The sequence below is a fragment of the Candoia aspera genome, chromosome 6 (genome assembly GCF_035149785.1).
Source record: "Candoia aspera isolate rCanAsp1 chromosome 6, rCanAsp1.hap2, whole genome shotgun sequence".
Taxonomy (NCBI): Eukaryota; Metazoa; Chordata; class Lepidosauria; order Squamata; family Boidae; genus Candoia; species Candoia aspera.
The window spans coordinates 81,446,750-81,468,125 of NC_086158.1; the positions used below are offsets into that span (position 1 = coordinate 81,446,750).

The 21,376-nt window shown below is 41.9% G+C and overlaps 1 protein-coding gene across 1 annotated transcript in view; it reads left to right on the forward strand.

The window, feature by feature from the left end:
* Positions 1–21,376, forward strand: part of UNC5B (unc-5 netrin receptor B) — a 155,602-nt gene that overhangs the window by 83,307 nt on the left and 50,919 nt on the right. Inside the window, exon 2 of the mRNA XM_063307836.1 lies at positions 19,589–19,810. Within this exon, the coding sequence (XP_063163906.1) occupies positions 19,589–19,810 (222 nt within the window). The remainder of the gene's footprint in view (positions 1–19,588; positions 19,811–21,376) is intronic.

A 21,376-nucleotide genomic window follows, 5' to 3' on the forward strand; every position in this document is an offset into this window, starting at 1 on the left:
GGGGTCCTCTGGTAATCTTGGGGATGCCTTGGTTTGTGCAACAAAACCCTTTCATCAACTGGCTGCATAGAACTGTGACGTTTGCGGATGGATTTTACAAAGTACCCGAAAAGGACCTATTGGAGGACATGGAGGGTGGAGGGGTAGCGTATACCACTGTGCAAACGCTTCAACCTCTTGAGGGGCTACCCAATCAGTACCAAGATTTTGCTGAAGTATTTGGGGAAAAGGAAGCAGATCGCTTGCCACCCCACCGAAAAACGGACTGTGCCATTGAGTTTTTACCAAATGTAAAATTGCCTCACCCAAAAATATACCCCATGTCTCCCAAAGAGCTTACCACGCTAAGGGAGTTCATTGACAAAAATCTGGCTAGGGGTTTCATTGAGCCTGCTAATTCCCCGGTAGGAGCTCCTGTCCTATTCAGGCCAAAAAAGGATGGGTCATTAAGGCTTTGTACCGATTTCCGCGGGCTCAATGCGGTCTCAATATTAAATAAATATCCTTTGCCCCTGATCAAAGATATGTTATCACATCTGGCCAGAGGCAAAATTTTCTCAAAACTGGATTTGAGAGAAGCTTACTTTCGCATTCGCATAAGAGAGGGGGATGAGTGGAAAACAGCGTTCAACTGTCCTCTTGGGGCTTTCCAATATAAAGTTTTACCATTCGGTTTATCGGGGGCACCAGGGGTTTTTATGCAGTTAATCAATGAGGTCTTGCATGACCACCTATTTAAGGGGGTACTAGTATATTTGGATGATGTATTGATTTATACTGAAACCATGTCAGAACATATCCACTTGGTGCGTCAGGTACTGGCTAAATTGGAAAAAGCAGAGTTGTACGCAAAACTGTCAAAATGTGCGTTTCATCAGTCGCAAATTGATTACCTAGGCTACCGAATTTCAGCTCAGGGCATTGAAATGGACCCTGCAAAAGTAGAAGCTATTGTAGCATGGGAGCCTCCCCGTACCAGGAGACAATTACAAAGTTTCCTTGGATTCTCTAATTTCTATCGGGCATTCGCCCAAAATTTTGCAGAAATCGCCCTCCCCCTTACTGAACTGTTAAAAACCAAAGGACAGGGGGATACGCGACGTTCGAAGAACCCAGGCGCGCTCCTTAAATGGACTCCAGCCTGTCAGCAAGCGTTCCAAACGCTCAAACAACTTTTTACCACGGAACCAATTTTACAGCATCCAAACCCCTCTAAACCCTTCGTTGTACAAGTCGATGCTTCTGATTTTTCCATAGGCGCAATTTTGTTACAACCTGACCAATCTGGCGCTTTAAAACCCTGTGCCTACCTCTCTCGCAAATTCACTGAAACAGAGAGACGATGGCACGTTTGGGAAAAGGAGGCTTTTGCTGTAAAAACGGCTTTAGAGACATGGCGACACCTATTGGAAGGTACTTCCAACCCTTTTGAAGTCTGGACTGACCATAAAAACCTGGAAGCTCTAAGCACCAGCCGAAAACTCAGTCCCAAACAGCTGCGCTGGGCTGAGTTCTTCAGCCGCTTTGACTTCACTCTTAAATTTATACCAGGCAAGAAAAACTTTTTGGCTGATGCACTCTCGCGCAGACCCCAAGATGATGGCCCAGGGCCAACGGTCCAAGGCACCGTCTGGACCGACAAACAATTAAGTCTGGCAGCAGTGACTCGCAGCCAGACCCAAGCACAATCGACCCCGCCTCCAGCCGCTCAGCCTTCCAGCAGCCCACCTCCCTTGTCAATTCCCTCCGATTTGCAACAACAGTTGCTCTCCCACCTTAAAACAGATACTTGGTTGCAAGCCAACAGACACATGTTAACTTTCACCGATGATCTTGCCTGGCGCAACGATCGTCTCTATGTACCCGCAGCTATGCGAAAAACCATACTCCAGCGCTGCCACGATGACAAACTAGCTGGGCATTTCGGCTACGTGAAAACTTTGCACCTCGTTCGCCGGCAATTCTGGTGGCCAACTTTACTCAAAGACTTAAAAGAATATGTCACTGCGTGCCCTGTATGTGCGGCGATAAAGCGCAAACCGGGCAAACCCCAGGGTCTCCTTCAACCCGTAGCCACTCCGTCTGTCCCTTGGCAGGATATCTCCATGGATTTTATCGTTGATCTACCCCCTAGTCAACGCAAAACTGTCATTTGGGTCGTCAAAGACTTTTTTTCCAAACAAGCCCACTTTATCCCATGCGCTTCTATCCCTACCGCGCAACAGCTGGCACGCCTCTTCCTCATCCACGTGTACCGCCTCCACGGTATCCCCGCCCGTTTGGTGAGTGACAGAGGCACACAATTTACGTCACAATTTTGGCGGGCATTTTTGAAACTTCTGGGTACGAAACAATCACTTTCTACTGCTTGGCATCCGGAAACGGACGGATCTACAGAGGCGGTTAATTCTACCTTAGAGCAATACCTCAGAGCTTTTGTTAACTACCAGCAAGACAACTGGGTCGATCTACTCCCATTTGCTGAGGTCGCTTACAACAATTCCATTCATCAAACCACTGGTCAAGTTCCCTTTAAAACAGTTTTTGGACGCGAATTTGTTCCGATTCCTGAACTTCCTCATCCTCAACCGCTCCCAGCCACCCTCGCTGGCTGGGCGGACTCTCTCAAAGACTCATGGTCTAATATTCTACTCGCCCTCCAACATGCCCAAGCTGCCTATAAACGCCATGCTGATGCAAAGCGTTCCCCAGAACCATCCTTTGCAGTCGGGGATAAAGTCTACTTATCAACTAAGTTTATCAAGTCCCCACAACCCTCTAAAAAACTTGGTCCTAAATTTGTCGGTCCTTTTTCAATTGTTGCTCAGCTCAACCCTGTTACGTTTAAACTTGATTTACCTCACAACCTTAAACGTTTACATCCTGTTTTCCATTGTAGCTTACTCAAACCCTGCCTGTCATCGGACCGTTGGCATCCGCAACCCACTCCTCCACCTCCCCTCATGATTGACAACCAGCAACACTTCGAGGTGGCATCTATTCTCGATTCCAGACGCCAGCGCTCTACTCTACAATACCTCGTCCGCTGGAAACATTTCCCTCATCCTGAATGGGTTGCTGCTCCAGACGTGCATTCTCCTCGTCTCGTAGCCCAATTTCACTCTGCCTATCCTGACAAACCGGCTCCCTAATTTCTTTTGGGGGGGCAATATGTCATGTTCACATTCTAATGTCTGGTTAACATTGTAACGTTTCACATGTCATTCTCTGTTCCGTATCCCTTCACCCGGGGTTTTTCCATTCTGTTGCCCTCCCTTGTTTTGAGGGCTTGGAATGCATGTTTGGGTTTGCGCTCCTGTTCAAGGTTACTTTCCCAGGCGCGTCTAACGGCATTCAGCACCTGGGAGGGGGAGCGTCCTGACGGGCGACGGGGCGGGACCTGCCCACAAGCAAGGCTTTTAAGTTTGTATTTGGCGCGCTTTTGCTCATTCTCAGCTTTCTCTGTATTTGCATACTATTCCTTTAATAAATCAGTTATCTTTAAGCCCGAGCTTGTGAGACTGAGTATTTGGGTTTAGGCAATCATTACAACCAAACTAATCAACAGGTACAGCAACCAGCCTTAGATGAAGATATTGAAGTGGTGGTGTCCTAACAGTCAGGAATCACGCTGAGACGAGGAATAGGTCTCTAGTGTTTATTACTGCTGCATAAGACAGAAAATCCTAACAGACTGAAGAAGCATGGGAAAAACCCAGACAGATAAACCCCAAAAGCTAAGGCGGGTCTGATCTGTGTCTCTTTGAATGGCTGCTTAATTCCTCAGTACTACGCATGCGTTTTCCCCCCTGGATAGAGGCCCCCTCCTGCTCGCCATAAGTACTCATGACAGGTGGATAGCTTCTGTCTTTTAGGATCACCTATCAATAGTAAAGGAACAAGCAGTCAGAAAATGGTCCGCAGACCAGCACTTGGTAGAACAGACATGGAGGAAGGGCCGTAACTGGGGTGGGGGGGCAACCGGGGCATGTGCCCCAGGCGCCGTGCTGGCAGGGGGCACCAAAATGGGCATGGAATCCATGTTTGCCCCGGATGACACAGACCCTAGTTGCGGCCCTGCATGGAGGCCTTGGAAAAGATATTCAGATGCTTTGACGTGTCTATACCTGCAAAAATCAGTATTGTGCAAGCCATGGTATTACCTGTGACACTTTATGGAAGCAAAAGTTGGTCTTTGAAAAAAGCAGGTTAGAAAGAGTATTGATATTTTTGAACTTTGGTTTGGAGAATGCTGTGGACAACCAAGAAAACAAACAAATGGATCATCAAAGAAATCAACCCAGTGTTCTCACTCAAGACACAAATGACCAGACTCAAATTATCCAACTTTGGACACATTATACAAAAACCTAGCTCTCTGGAAAAGGCTTTAATGCAGGAAAGGTGGAAGGAAAGAGAAAAAAAGGATGACCAGCAGCAAGGTAGATAAGCAGTTACAGTGGTGATGAGTGCACCATTGGAAGATCTGAAGGACCAGGTTAGGGACAGATCATCACAGAGAAAAGCCATCTAAGTGATCACTAAGAGTTGACACTGACTTGATAGCACAGATCAATCAGTCAGACAGTCAGTCAAACATCTTTGCAAGAAACTGAAGTACTACATTTCAAAATTGTAATATTGCCTTCCCTTTTACAGAACTGATCAGTCACTGAGATTATAGGGGAGACGCTTGCCATATGTCTAAGAGCCATAAAGTGCAATCCTGCAATTGCTTCAGAGTGGGCTTTCTTTGTTACCGCCCCTGCAGTCTGGAGTGCCCCTGACCTTGAATTTTTTTTGGGGGGGGCATCTCTTACTACAACATTTAGACACCTGTGGATGACCTGTCTCTCCATCAGGGCTTCCTCTGTATGGCTGTTGAACAAATGACTCTTGTTTTCTTTCCCCTCTCTTTTTTGCTGCATTTGTTTTTAATGTTACACATTTTACTTTTTGTAAAATGGTTCGGGATGTTTTTGAATATTTTAGATGATGATGACACCAACATCATGTATTCAGGCACACATTTACCTTAGTTTTGCACCTAAAACTGTGATTGATGAGGTTATTGAAACAGTGGGTTTAGGGAATAATAAGTGCCATGTATCTTGCACCATATTCCTGTGGAATTTATAACAACAGCAACAACCCTGGGCAGCTCTACAGGGCTGTATATTTGGTCATTTCCAAGTCTTTCACTTCCGTTTGGAATGATTGTTTTACTTCTCTTTGCTTGAAATGTCAGGAGGTGAAATCCGTGACCCCAGTTTATGGAAATGTGTAAGTCTTGCTACAAGTAAGATCCACAAGTTCCACTTTAAATATTATTTTAGAAATGGGAAGTAAGCAGAACCAGCTGTTTATTTCTCTTTTTCCTGCTTCCTTCTAATATTTGAACAATTTCTAAGGTGCTAGGGAGCACAGATGTATATGTATATTCTGCCACACACACATGACACATGTAGTGAACTTGGGCTGTGATGTTTGCACATTTAAGCCATGGAGGAGATCTTTGGGTAGAACAAACAATAAGCTAACCCCACGCCCCCAAAAAGGAACTCTTTTCCACACCATTGATTGCTACTGATGGGAACGAGGAAATAAACATTGTAATGCTATTTGGACATGAGATCAGTTGAATGAGATATCATGGGAGAAAAGGGGGAACATGAAATGAAAAATGTCAGCCTAGTGTTTTTCTAATGTACAGTTCTGGCCTGGCTTTAGTTATTAGGTGTGATCTCTGAACTTACAGGTTGAATTGGTAGGAAAGAAAACAATATGAAGAGGGCAGCCCAGGGTCCAAAAGCCTCTTGGTCATTAAAACTCCAAAAACTCATTATTATTCTGACTGTTAACAATGCCAGAAAAGGCCGTTTTAATGCTTCTTTGCAGATATTTGGGCTGTGGGCTAGAGAAGAGTTGCTATAAAATATAAAATGATTGACAAAGCGGATTTGGGTGAGAGGGAATGCTTTATCTTTTTGCCAAGGATTATACTGGCATCTTCATTTGTCTGTGTGTGTGTGTGTGTGTGTGTTAATTCCACCCTATCCCCCTGTGGCAGTTTGTAGCAGTATCTCCAATTCTTTTTTTTTTTACAAGTCAAAACAGCCAGCTGCAAACCTCTGCAAAAAAGTCAAGGGGAAACAGATGTTGTAATCTGGATTAAAAACAGAAGATTAAAATAATTCATATGTAATCCATCAAATAAACCATGTTTACTGCTTCAGGGCTGAGAAAGAGACTTTGGGGAAGAAGAGTGGCTTCTGTCTACCTTGATTTAATTCTGTTTTAATTCAGCCTATAATGGTTCATTCTGTAAAGAATCCTTTGTGAGAAATGAAGATCGAAATGCCCCCCCCTCATTTTTAATTATGTTCTTATTTCATCAATATACCTTTACAGTTGAAAGTCTCAGATACTGGATAAATATAGTGCTATCTATGGCCAACTGGGGAAGGATTAATGGTGACCAAGGGGTGGGCTCTGAATAGAGCACCATGTGATCAGATTTGGGGTTCTTGAGGATTTTGTCCTACCTGAAGCAAATTGAACCCTGAGCCACATCTCTCAGACTAATATGCTAGTCGGAACATAGCTACATTTCAGATTTCATGTGGTTTTTAATTTTCCGATGGAGTTCTCAGCTCCAAAAGGGTGCCTTGGTATCAGGCTCGGCTCCTGATGACCGCATGGATAAACGCTTTTGAATAAAAAAACCTCATTCTTCCAAGGATATTGCAGCAATGTCCTTGATCCTGCCCATTCACCTTATCTTTTTTTCCCCCCTTTTTCTTAAAATATTTTCATCTGTTCATATGGCATGTGCAGAGCATGTAAGTTTCTGCTTGCTGATCATCATTTCAGTGAAGTGACACATCTCTTTTGGTCCAAAATAGATCGATCGGTGGCTCTTACCGTCTATAGCAGTGATTTTCAAGATGTGCGGACATGTTGGCTGGGGAATTCTGGGAGTTGAAGTCCACACTTCTTAAAAGTGCCAAGTTTGAAAAACACTGGTCTGTAGTATTCTTAGTAACCATCTCCAGATCCATAACTTGTAGACAACGTTTTTCTCTTAGGCGTTCTGCGACCATATATTAACTCTAAAGACCACTGCTTTAATTAGTCCTAAAAATATCCTTATTCTTCAATACCTCTTCTTCACTATTAGGGTTTCTCAGAAGATTAATCAGATACTCATAGTTTAGAAATGTATACTTGGTGAGAAAATATGTTTTAAAATGTGTATTTAAGAAAATGTATTCAAATACACACAAATGTCAGAAATAAGCACAAAAGCAACATATAACCAGCTGGTAGGCTGTTTAGCCAAGAATGTATCTCACTTGTGAAATGGCTTGCATAATATGCAATATGCATTGATTTGCCCAGATTTGTAGAACAGGAATATGGCAGTCTTCTATATGTCTAGCCAGCATTGTTGTCACTTAGTCTGGGTGATTATTTTTTCCCTTTCACAAAAGGGTAACTTAAGAAATTGACTCCAGGAAAGCTGGCAACTGAATTGTTTCCCAAGCTTTTCTTGCCCCATTGTAGTTTCTATTGGTTTTCCACTGCAAGATGCTCTTGTCTTGAAGTTTCGTGTTTCTTCATCCTGTTCTACGATGGCCGTGGAGTTCTAATCATGTTGACATCAGCGTTCTCTTACATACCTCAGGCCGAAAGCCTGGACTAGTTGAGAAGAAAACTCTGGGGTGGGCAACGGCTGGAGAGGCAAGAGAAACAGGTTTGTACCTTCACGCTGGCTGTACCCTGTATATAAATCACAGCTCATTGAACAAGATGGTCAGGCAAGATGTTGCTTGTATACAGAGGTCTTTTGTCACCACAAAGAGAGCTACTTAAATTGCCCAATGTAGCAGAAAGCTCTGAGCACTGTCTATTGACATGTGTCATGTATTGAATTATTTTCTTTTTTCCTCAGGGCCTAGCTTCTCATCTGTTCCTGGGGGAGTGGGGTCCTTCTTTCTTTGCCTTTCTCCACCCCTTTCAGCCCTGAAAGAGATTCCCCTTCTTGCTCCCTTGTTTTTACCCCTTGCTGAGGGAATTGTCTTTGGAGCTGAATAGGACTGTGGGCATTCAAAGGGCAACAGAGGCCCTGACCCACTGGTGCTGGCAAAGCAGAAACACGGTGTAGGGCAAAACAATCACAACTTCACAACTCCAGAGGACCTTTTTAATCGGTTGCCCTGCACTCAATAGCTATTGTGTGAGAGACAGCAAATGTGTATGAGTGTGGTTGGAACGGTTGGTAAGTGAGAGAGAATAAATTTCTGCTCTGTTGTTGTTAACATCAGCATCTCTCCTCTGCCAGCCAGACTTTACAAATAAATCATGTCAAAACCAAATAGAGGTTACATTATTTTACTGCTTTTCAGAGTTGGGGGATAAGCAGCTACATGGGGGATTCAGTTTCTGGTGACGCCTGTAAATGAACTGAATAGCGTGAGCCCAGGGTGTCTGCTGAGTTGTGCATTATTAAGCCCCATGCATTATTAAGCTCTAGTCCTGTTAGATAGTCATTGTTCTACTCTTGAAGAAAGACAAGAAGAGGCAACCATTTCTTTTGACTCAATAGAGCTGTTTCTTCTCTTGTAAACTCAAGTTATTAACTGAAGCACTTGGTGTTGCCTTATTTCGGTACGATGACAGGGAGAGGCCTTTTCTTCCCCTGGGGCTTTTTCAGGCAGCTGCTCTGAAATAGAGCTAGTGTATTTCACATTCAGGATTAGTACAAAATCCCAATTCAATAAGGAGACGATCTAATGCCACTTCCTTTCCTGTTAATACTCTATGGAGACTGTTCAAGCTAGTGTTCTAGTTGTGCTTGGCTTATAACTTATATTAGCTAACACCTTGACTCATTCTCTTATTAGAAAAGCCCGGTATCTCTCTTATGGATCTGTGTAGTCAGCTGCAAATGATCCAGTCGATCTGCTGAATCAGCTTTGCGTCAGATGGGTTACCTCACAAAGATAATAAGGAAAAGTTAACGAAGTTTCTTCTGGAGTTTATGACATCCCAGTTCTTCATAATCAACATGCAGTTCTTCAGAAGAACACAGAACAAAATCTAAGAAGGAAAGCGGCATGGATCAATTCAGGCATAACAGTATATACAAAAGGGGTGGGGCTTGATCATGACACCATGCCCACCATCTTGCAGAGAGGCCAATGGATTAACTACACATCGTTTGGATATTTTATCCTGCCATATATAGCTTAGAAACTAAACAAACCCAGATCCTCCCAGTTCTCTTTGATGATCAAGAATTCAGTCAAAGATTGCATTTCAGGCCACAAAACAGAAGAATAAATCCTTCAGGCTGCATACATGTGCTAGTTCTATTTTGGGGCTGAAATGTTAACTAGAAGGCTTCTTTTAAGCCAACCTTTCCTCTAAATGAAGTATTGTACTTACAACTAGATGACCGACAGGAAGCTCTGGCATGGGTTGGTCCATGAAGTCACAAAGAGTCGGAAGCGACTGAACGAATAAACAACAACAAAAATTTATAACTAATAAATTCAGCTACATACAAGTATAATGATTGTTTAAAATGGTCCACATTTGCATAAGTTTTTTTATCCCTCCAGATCACCTCAGAACATGGCATTATTTTATCAGCAGCCCGAATTCAGCCAATTAATCCTGCAGAATGACAGTACACAGCAGGCTAAGGCAAGGAATAAATAATTTGAAAATAATCCATCCCTTTGAGTATGTTCAGGATGCAGTATTGAAAAGGGCAGAAGAGACGGGGGATAATCAAAGTTGCATATCTAGAGGAGAGCAAACTGGAAAAAAGAAAGGATGGTTCAGTTGGTCCTTTGCTAATCCAGGCAAGAGGCAGCTGAGAAAGACCATTCAAAATTGTGCAATATCAAAATCTGTCTATGGAGCTGCTTAGGAGATTTGTTGCAAGCAAGAGTGCTAGAAGATTGGAAAGTCATGAAGGGAACACAGGGCTTGAACTGCTAGACCTACTGTCTCTTTCCTGACTTCACAACTGTTTATTAGGTAGGATTTTACTCATAATTCATCCCTGATTACTATATTTTTTCTGCTCAGGGGTTCCATACTAGGGACATTTTAAGGATAGAAAAGCTTTCTCTGGTTTGGCTTGGAGAGAGCAACTGATGCCAACTGGAGGAAGATTGCTATTAAGTTCTTGTCAGACCGCAGAAACCTTAAATATATAAACCAGTTTGTCAGTGATTTGTGCATTATCACCAAACCTTCATTGAACAAGAGATGTTCTGTTCAGTACAATGGTGCAAGTCACGCTTGCTCTGTGTGTGACAACGTACCATGGCAAATGTAGCCTTCTCACTATGAGAACTGACACTTTTTCAGTAATCCTGAGCAGACAGAACAGAACTGTTTTCCCTGTACTTCAGTGCTTGGTTGGAGGGTCAGCCCAAGATATTTTGCTACATAGAATGAAGGATCAGATTAGGGTTATCAGAACTGGCTTGCAAAAGTCCAAACTGACCACCAGATGATAGCAAATAGATGGAGTACTCTTGCCTGCCTTCTAGTGGACACCCAGTTTTCTGCAGCTCAGATCTGGTAGACATAGGCAAAACGGCACCATCATCACTCCATGCTCTCAAGCTGAGGCTCTTGTATCTTAGTACAGTAATAATTCAGTGCTCTCCTATATAAACAATGCACAGCAAACTGATTTGGTGGAGCAGCAGAATATGCTTTGATGCTTTGTCAATGTTCCCCCTCCCTCATCTCTTCTCACGCAATCATCTCCTGTCGTCCTCACTCCTTACAGTACGAGGGACCGTGTTCTGATAGGCTGCATATAGCAAAATAGGTGACAAGTTATATTGGCCTGCTTGTACCTACTTTTCCATGATAAACAAAGTTATCATCCCATCTGACGCAAAGCTGATTCAGCAGATCGACTGGATCATTTGCAGCTGACTACACAGATCCATAAGAGAGATACCGGGCTTTTCTAATAAGAGAATGAGTCAAGGTGTTAGCTAATATAAGTTATAAGCCAAGTTTGATAAAAATAAGGGCATGTTTTTCTTCCCCTAAAACATTTTATTTTATTTTTATTTTGCTGTTGCTTTAAGCCCCAAAGTAGAAGCTGCTTTTCATAACTGCCACAAGCTTGCCTCTGCAAGATTCTGTTCTCCCTTGTCTAAAATCCTTCACTGATTCATAACTGATTAGATACACTTTTATGTTCCTACAATGACAGCATGTTGAGTGAGTGGAACCCAGCTCCAAGAAGTTAAGATAATATTAAGAGACAAGGCATATATTATTTTCTCTATTATCTGATTGAAATTGAAGTGTATTGTGACAATTTCTTCAGATTAAGGTGAGAAAAGATCTGAACAAGGGCACAGCCCTTGTGCTGCTGCAGTCAAAAATATGTAATTGTTTGTCACCTCAAATAGTTTTATGGTTTGTGCAGTGGAAATACTGAGCGTGTTCAACTCACGCATCCATCAGAATCTTGATTTATTTCTTGTTTTCATGGTCTTGAAACTGGCATGGAATGCAAGGAGGCCAAATCAAGTAGAATCTATCCTCTTCTGTCTGTACTGGACGAGAGAGAGTTTCTGTCCAAGTCTGTGTGTTTCTCTCATCAAACCAATAAATGCTTAGTAGTGAGATATACACTTGGATATACTTGCACTTAAAAGCTCAAGTCATTCTAAGAGATTGCAACACAAGCTCTCCCTTCCAGATGACTACTCTTTTTTGTTGCTACTTATCAGAGCTCTGGGCCAGGAAAAATCTCTGTGTTTGCCCTGACTGCAATCTCATTCTGAAAGGTTAAGGTTTCCCTGTGTAAGATATTTTAAACTAGGTCTTCCCAAGTCAAGATTCGCTGGTCAGTTACGTACTGTGCTTTGCTGGGAGGAGGACTACGTTCCTGCTTTGGTCATCTCAAGCAGGCAATAAAAAAAAATAGATGCTGATACAGTTTGTTTTGATTTGACGGGTCAGAGCTTCCTGTGCAAATATGGCCTGGATGTGGCTCTGGGCCTACTTCTGCTGGATGTTCCACAATGTTCATGTTCACTGCCTGTCTTAGGCCCTTTTGTATTACAGGTAGTCCTTGTTTGGTGACTACAATTGGGACTGGCAACTCAGTTGTTAAGCAAAGCGGTTGCTAAGTGAAACTGCGACAGTGCTTATGATCTTACTTCAGCTTTCCTTTGCTTTACAGACCTGAGAAGGTTGTAAATGTGAGGATTAGTCATAAAGTTACTTTTTCATTACCGTCGAAACTGCTAACAGTCACTAAACGAGGCAGTTGCTAAAGAGAATTGGCAGATCTGGATGGCCGTAATCCACATAACCACTAGATGGTAGCAAAGCAAACATTTTCTGTATCTCTTTGCTGTCATCTAGTGGTTCATTTAATAGGCCTCCAGATTTTTGCAGTCAAAATCTGATAGTTAATTGCAGTCAAGAACTGAAGCTAATTCCTTCTGCTATTTTTGGCCGGTATGAAAGGATTAGACAATGCCTGCTTTCTAGTAGACCAGCTGAAAATAACATGGTGAGATGAGAACCGTTAACTATTACTTGGGTGTGGGTGGGGAAGTTCAACATGTCAACTGCTTTTCCCAAACTCGTCAACTTTTATTTGACAGGGGATAGTTTTGTTTTGTTTTAATATAAGATGTTTTAAAGAGCTTTTTAATGAATAGAAGCCAAGATCATCAGTTCACTGGCCCACAATGCAATGTGTGTGAAAGTGGAAAAGGGAGGGTATTTCACCCCCCTCCCTACAAAATAATAAATGGATCTTTTTTCCCCCCACTGAGAACATCAGCTGAGTGAAGAATACGAGAGATTTCCCATGCAGTGGGTGGCCAGGCTGGCTGGAATGAGCAAGGGTTGGGAATGAAGGAGATAAAAGACTGTTTCCATATCTTACGTTAAAAATGTGCTGCGTGGAACTTCCCCCTACCCCAGCAAATACTATCCAAATATCCTTCCCTCTTCATCCTGTTGTTGTTGTTACTATTTGCTTCTTTCTGCAACTTGCATAATGTGCTTGGCTCTGGCATTTTGTTTTAGCCCCCCCATTGTCATCTAGCATCTTATCTGTTTTATATAGAGTTTTTAAGCCAGGCACATTGTGGTATAGTTTATCCTGTAATTCAAAAAGAGTAAAGCATTAATACTTCTGCAATTGCTTTTGGTCAGATTAAGATCCTGAGCAATCTCTTTATGAACAAACGTTACTGATCAGTCCTTAAAAGTAGTATTAATTTTCTAAGATGTTACTAGCCTGCATTTCCATATTGGCTCTGATGGTATAGGATTCTTTTCCTTTTTGAACTTTGTGAAATTATAGGATATTAGATTCCTAGTAAGCAAGTTTTGGATTTTTAAAAAAACTTTTTACTGATCCCCTCTCCCCCCGTCCTCCAGTAATTCATTTCTGAAAAAGCCATTTTCCTCTCTAGCCAGCATAGCTAGAGTCTTTGAAGTCTCAGAAATGAGATGGACATCTGTAGGATGAAATTGCATTTTGCACATGTAACATGTAATGCTACAGCGCAATTGTTCAGATGCATACACTGATAGACCAGATACTGCTCTGTCCCGTTCTTCCCTTGCACACTTGGACCAAAACAAACACTGAGTTTTGAATTGTGGCTTCCTTACCAGTCTAATTCTGGACACAGACATCTACCTGGGGAACCTACTCACATCAAGCAGGCAAGCAGCTCCAATTAAAGCCATGTGTGCGCTGTGTTTGTTTGAGTCTCTGTTCTATAACAGCTTTCCCATACTCATTTTTCAACTTCCAGAATTGGCCAGCTGGAGACACAGGGTTCTAGAACGCAAGCCCACAAATATGTAGTCATCTCAAAACATTCCCAATCCCTGGAATAAAATCTTTGATACCATTAGGCTCACTTTAGGTGCTGGTTCTTCTCTGCAGTCACCAAATGATTTTTTGGAGGAATAGAAACACTAAAGATGGATTCTGATCACCAAGAGGAAAAAGTAATTTGGGTAAAATCCACAAGCATGCAATTTTCTCCAAATGAGTCATCTGTGATTTTCTCTTCACTAAAACCCTTTCAACTTCTTATGGCCAGATAGCCTCAATTATAATCAGCAAAGAAGCAGTAAGGGTGCTTCAATTTCCTTTAGATTAAAGATAAATTTTTGACATACCCTCAGAATAATGTGCCTATTGCCATGTGCAAAAGTGGATCCCCTGCCATAAAGCTAAATAAGTGAATGGGCCTTTTCATGTTAACTTTTTACAGTCAGATTATGTGGAAGCATGTGCTAAAGTTGTCTTCCTACCATGTACTGTCAACATACGGAAAGTTTTTATGTTTGAAGGCAAGTTGGGACTTGGAGATCAAAGTGTTTAAGAGAGACTCACCTTGTTTCCCCCAATGGCTGTTTGAATTAATGGATTTCATGCTGGTCTCCCAGCAGGAGGAGACAGAATTGGTAGATCATATTTCAAAAATAAAGAAACACAATGAAGAACAGGTAAAGGCACTCAACAGCTTTCTGAATTTGAAACACTAGACAGTACAAGGAAAAGGGACATCTCATTTGCCTTGTGTTTCTTTCATTCCTGTGACTTCATATTGTTTTATAATATAGAAGGAAACATTTCAGTGCCCTGTAAATAGTGATAGTTCTATTGCTACCTTTGTATTTTTGTCAGTCTAAACGTGCAACATTCATTCTTTACCACTTCTTCAACGTTCTGATGATTCAGACGTTGTTTTCAGAATGTTGATTATGACAAAAGTCATCATGTTAGTATAGAACTAGAGGTTTAGGCATATTTAGGGCCATAGCCAAAGGCATCACTAGATTTCCTGTAATAGCTAGGGACATGACATCATGCGGTTGCACATTTTCTCTACTACTCTGTTCAGTTTTATTGACTGACCCCAGCTCAGAGAAATGTGTAATAAAATGAAGGCACAACATGCTTTGAATAAAGCTGATGTTAACAAGCTGATGTTAAGAGAGGATGGGAATAAGATAAGGAGCTGCTGCCTATAATTGCAATTGCCATGACCTTCATGATGTTCCAAGCTCACGTCTGTGCATTTTGTTCTCCAGGACCAGTATGGCTGCTAGAAATGTTATGTACTGAACAAGATTGTTCTGAAATCAGGGGGAATTATACCATGTGGAATGTGATACTCAGAAATAAGAGAGATCTTTTAGCCCAGAGAGATCTTTAAACACTAGCTGAGGTGTTCCCTGGGTTTGAAGTTGCCATGAGCTGAAATATGAATGATACCCTATTCCAGAGGTCCCTTCCAGGGCAATGAAGCAGATACTTCCAGGTTGCAAAATACTATGCAGTTAGCTCCAATCTTTGAGTTTTAAATCAGAAGTTTGGTTTACACATGCACACACACACGCACATGCATACACACACACCCTTCAGCAAAATAAAAATAAAGTAAAGCAAACAGCAATGGAAAAAAACGTAATTGGTAGCTTCAGGCCAGTATAACATCCGTGGCCGAGGATAATATATCTTTAAGTACTTGTAATCTTTTGAAATTCCTCCCGGCCATGCCTGAGAGAGGACATAAAGATTACCAAATGGGAGGTGGGAGGGAAGTGACTTGGGGGAGAACTTTGCCAGACACACTTTAAGAGACTAATGGATTTCTAATGTTTACATTCTTTATATACAAACCTGCTTCATAAATGATCCTGGCATTAAAGCTGTAAAACAAAGTCATAAAAACAGCCTGCAGCTCAAGCATAGAACATAAATGCCTTTTTTCCACCGGCAGATGAATGAGAGGCAGTGGAGAGAACAATCAATATTTATGTGCCTTATCTGTGTTTCTGCGTTGCTGTCAGGGAGATGGTAGATAGACAGGGGTATGTATTACCAGCTTCTTGGGCTGGGTTGAAGTTTGCCTCCCTGGTGCTCAGTGTGTACCCTGAGAGTATTTCAACCAACTCTTCATCCGTTTGCAATAGACTGTGTTCCATTTTACAGGGTGAACTTAGAGTGCCAGATAACAGCTATTCTGTCACTGATTGCAGCAGTGGTGGTGGCTCCTGAAATTTCCCTATGACGCTTCTGTCATGGAGAAAATCCTAGACCCTCCCCATATTTTGGTAGAGTAATTGAAACGCAGTTTTCCCTGAGTTTGGTTCAGATGTCATACTCCAAGATGTATACGTGGAGGAGAACATCACCCGGCGGAAGGTAGTATAAAGTGAACAAAGAAATAAAAGAGAGGATTGTGCCCATGGTGTGTGTATGTATTTGACTTCTAAATAATAATAATAATAATTATTATTATTATTTCTATCCCGCCTTTATTATTTTTATAAATAACTCAAGGTGGGGAACATACCTAATACTCCTCCCTCCTCCTATTTTTCCCACAACAACAACCCTGTGAGGTGAGTTGGGCTGAGAGAGTGACTGGCCCAAGGTCACCCAGCTGGCTTTCAGGCCTAAGGCGGGACTAGGACTCACAGTCTCCTGCTTTCTAGCCCATCGCCTTAACCACTAGACCACACTGGCTCTCTTTTTTTCTGTTTGACCAAATTAATATCACAGATGTTAACTTCATTTATTTTGATCCAAGTCAAGGACCTTGGATTCATGGAGGAATTGCTGTAAAATATATGTTGTTCCAAGTAGGGTAGCCTTTTCCAAGATTCATGCATTAAGTCCCGAAAGTTTAAAATGTCTAAATATTAGGTGAGTCCTTTTGGTGCTGCACCAAGAGTTCCGTAGAAAATCAAGGATGAAACTGTAGATCTTATTGGGATTGTAATAAAATCACTCAAACAGTACAAAATGTCATGACAGAGTTGCAAATTTTGTCCATTGGAATTTAAGTAGAAAATTTGACTTTACTATATGCAAAAGCCACCGGAACCACTTGCCTGAAAAAAACCAACCGAAGAACACAAGTTATTGTAATTTATAAACTGAAGTTGAAAGACAATGGAGGGAAACATTTCTTATTGATTTGATGATGATGATGATGATGATGATTTCGTTTCTATTCAAACCACAACCCACTTCAAAGAATAAACGGTAACAACCACTTTACCTGTATTAGCTATGGGACCTACACTGAAGGGGGCATCTTATTCTTCATAATGATCTTGGGTGAGCATTTTCAATTTAGCTCCAGAAAAGCCCATTCATCATAGGACGATTTGTCTGGATTCAAGCTTCCTGCTCCTACCATTCCATTCTGGGCTTCTCCTGAGAAGCCACTTACCAGCTTTGGGCTGCTGTTGTGCAGCAGCTCACAAGGGCACACCAGGAGGGCATTGTGTTCCTCAATTACCAGGCATCCCTCTGCAACTGGTAAGGTTCAGAGAAAATTATAGACCTGAAAATGAAATTAAAGGGGGAGGAGAGGGGATACCTGGCAGCAATAGAGAGTAGAGAAACTGGGGAGCGTGCACGTGCGCACGCATACACATATACAGAGAGAGAGAGAGACAGATTAGTTTGGAGTTTAATTTGCTGTTTCCAAAAGAGCAGTTAATGGGTTATGACAAATGTCCTACTGCTTTCCCTAGTGCTGTGTTAAAATGGAAATGGAAAGTCAATTTTCCTAAATGGATTTTAAATGGCTATGTGTATGTTTCTGAGAGAGAGGAGGATTTGCTCAGGAGGCATCTCAGGCTGCTTTAGGTCTGCTCCACTGTGTTTCCTAAAGACTCCAAAAGAAAGTTACCCTGATTTGTGGCCAGCAGTGACAAGCTTTTCTGATGGTTTCATATAGTTCTGTCAGTGCCTTTAGCCTCTCTTACTGGACCTACTAAGGGTTTTTGCCAAGTCCTTGCTGCTATCTTGCAAGAAAAGTGCATTAAGCTTTTTTGTCCTGGTGGCCTCTTGATTCCTAATTTTAAGAAAATATATTGTTGGCCATTATGTGTTTCAAGAATCTCAGTGACTTAACCTTCTTCTTTTGTGGACCTCCTCAGCAACCATAATTTGGTATATGGCCAAGGAAGGTGATTTATTCAGCTGTGAGGGGGAAGCAATATTTGTATCCTGCATCCTTGTAATTTCCAGTTACCAACTCTACACTTCCCATTCGACACTTCTTAAAAGTATAACAAATAGATGTCCAATAGTTCTTGAAACACCAATTTTCAATGTTTGCCAATATTATCTCACACATCCCAGAATCTGAGTTGGCAGGAAAGGGAGGAAATCTTGACGCAAACAATGTTTAAATGAAGTCATGCTGAAAAAGAAAACCAAAAAGCATAGCTATTTGACTTTTGTCTGTTCTCCAGATGGCTAAAGAAGTCTTCCCAAACGTTGGCCTCTAGTTGTATGGGCCTACAACTCCCATGTTCCTCAGACAACACAGGCATTATAACTTGCATTTACCTCATCACTTCCTTGCTCATTTAAGGGGGGGTGGAAATCCCCACATAGTTGTAATCCTGTTCAAAATGACTATTGCCTAATAAAGTATGAATATGAAATACTTGTTTTTGATCTAACCTATACTTCATTTGACCGGATTTTTCATGCTTTAGGACTATGACATAGGAGAAATCTCCCCTGGACTATTTGCCAGTTGTATCCTCCTTCATAAATGCTGCCTTCCTCTTGAGATCAGAATGCATCGAATAAGGAGACCCTTTTTCTGAGAGCCTGAACATATTTTTCTCTTCAGGACTCAATGCTGGGAATTAGGCTTCCTATCCTAGATATCCTGGGACTCCAAGACCTGCCAATCTGACTTCCTTTTATCATGCCACTATTATCTCCTGGCCATCGCACAGAAGGTCTACCCACACTTGGGAGTTAGAATGATGTTTAACATTTGCAGAGTGCTTTAGGATAGTCAGAGCACTTTATATATCAGTAAGAGTGATTTTCCCATACGGTTGATAGAGGAGAAGAAAATGGAGGAATCTCTGAAGCCATCTGTAAATCTTTTGATGTTACCACATTCTGTCTTTTAGCAACTATGTTTCTGCAACTTTCATCGCTTTAAGATCTACTAAATTTACTTCTGAGCAAGGATTTTGTTTTATAAAGTTTATACAGTTATAAAGTTGGGCTACAACACTTTTCCATTTCCTGCAGAAGCAGACCTGTTAAGAATATTTCTTTACTCACAACTTAAGTTCTGATGTCTGAGACAAAAAAGTGACCAACTGGAATGATTTCAGTCTAATAAAGTATGGTTTATCTGCCAACTGCAAAACTTTGTGTTCACACACATTGTCCTCCTTTCTCCTTCTCTTTTGCTTCTTCATATAGTATTAGTTTGCCACCACTTCTGAACCAGTTCTTGGGGTAAATCAGGCAAAAGGTGTGAAGATGGAGATGGTAATAGTCAGAAAACCTTTTTACTGTCTGGGGTCATCCTTTAAAGGAGTCATCCTTCGACTCCCAGAACTCCCCAGTCAGCCATGGGAGTTGAAGTCCACACATCTTCAAGTGGCCAAGGTTGAGAATCACTGCTTTAAAGTGATGAACCAATAGCTGAGTATGAGGTTTGGATTACTGTTAGAAGCAACTAGATGAGTTTTCCTTTTTCTTCTTTTATTACAGGGATTGAGTATGGAGATGTACTGCCAGATTCCTTCCCATCAGCACCTGCAGAGTCTCTTCCCCATTTCCTACTGGAGCCACAAGATGCCTACATTGTGAAGAACAAACCAGTTGAGCTGACCTGCAGAGCCAACCCGGCCACCCAGATCTATTTCAAGTGCAACGGCGAATGGGTGAATCAGAATGATCACCTCACCACAGAGAGTCTGGACGAGGTCACTGGTGAGCAACCTTAAAGAACTAGTTAATTTCTTATACCTGCTTGCTTCTTTTCCCCCTCCTTCCCACTCTCTAAGATTTGACTTGCCTTCTTCGGCAGTAGAGAATTAAAATGGACAAAGGAACTAAAGATGTCTGCCTCTCATCCTATAAGAGTGGTGGAGGATTACTCAGACAAGAACTTAGTGATGCAGTTTTGATTTTTCAGACTAAGTTCCTATGAAAGTTGACAAGATGTTCTTCAAAGAGAGGAGCGGCAGTGATGGGCAAGCTGTTCTGAAGAGTAGCTGGACCTCTGTAATGTGCACCACAGGGAAACTGGATATATTCTAGAGTAGATTCTCATTTTATGGCCTAGCCATAAATGTATCTTAGAACCCTTAACAGAATCCTCTGCATTTCGCAAATGTTCCTTGAAAGGCAAATGGATGTCTAAACTTCAAAAGTAGAAAGTATGTAGTGCAACAGATGTACCTTGGGATGAACAGATCAGTCTATTCCTGATCCAGTTCTCTTTGTTCTCTTTTTTTTTTTAAATTAAGATATAATTATAAAATCACAAACAGGGAACCCCCCCAAAAGCTTATAATAAGTATCGCACTTTGACTGGTTTCTGTTATTATACAGTTATGTAATTGTGAGATGATGGATGGATGGATGGATGGATGGATGGATGGATGGATGGATGGATGCTCAGTACAGGCAGTCCTCGTTTAGCAACCCCAATTGGGACTAGCAACTTGGTCATTAAGCAAAGTGGTCATTAAGTGAAACCACAACTATGCTTATGAGCTTACTTCAGCTTTCCTTTGCTTTCCAGATCTGTGAAGGTCATAAATGCAAGGAATGGTCACAGTTACTTTTTCATCACTGTTGTAACTGTGAATGGTTGCTGTATGAGGCAGTCACTAAACAAGGACTACCTGTACGTTAAAACTACTTTGGTTATCTGATGGAATTTATCCCAAAAGAAGAATCAGTAACAATTGGCTAGAAATATGGGGAGTTATGATCTAGTATCTAAGCAAACAAGGCTGATCCTGGAAGCTAAGTAGGGTCAATACCAGTTAGTACTTGGCTGAGGGACCACCTGGGAATTCCAGGACTGTCAGCAAGCCCAAGAAGTTACAGTGGCAAATCACTCCCTGAAATCTGCCAAGAAAACTGCAAAGATACAATCACCAGGTGTTGCACTCAACCGAAGGGTGTTTTTACATTTAGTCTGATGCATCTGAAAGGCACAAATCAGGAAGAGGCGTATGAAAGCAATGGCCTACCAAGGGGGGCAGAGAGGCAGTCCTGGGTACAGGCAATGTGGGGAGGGGGGTTGCTGCCAAAATGAGGAGTCCGGTTGCTGCTGCCAGTGTGCCAGTCAGCTGTTTTATGGTCAGTAGCGCAGCACAGGAGTGACAAAGAAGAAATTGGTGTCTTCAGATCAGTTTTGACTCCTGGCAACTGCCCCCTGCAGTCTTCTTTGCAGCATTTTTCGGAAGTGGTTTGCCATTGTCTAATATTATATTGTCCGAATAACTCTTCGTACTAATGATACTAAGATCACAGTACGCAGTT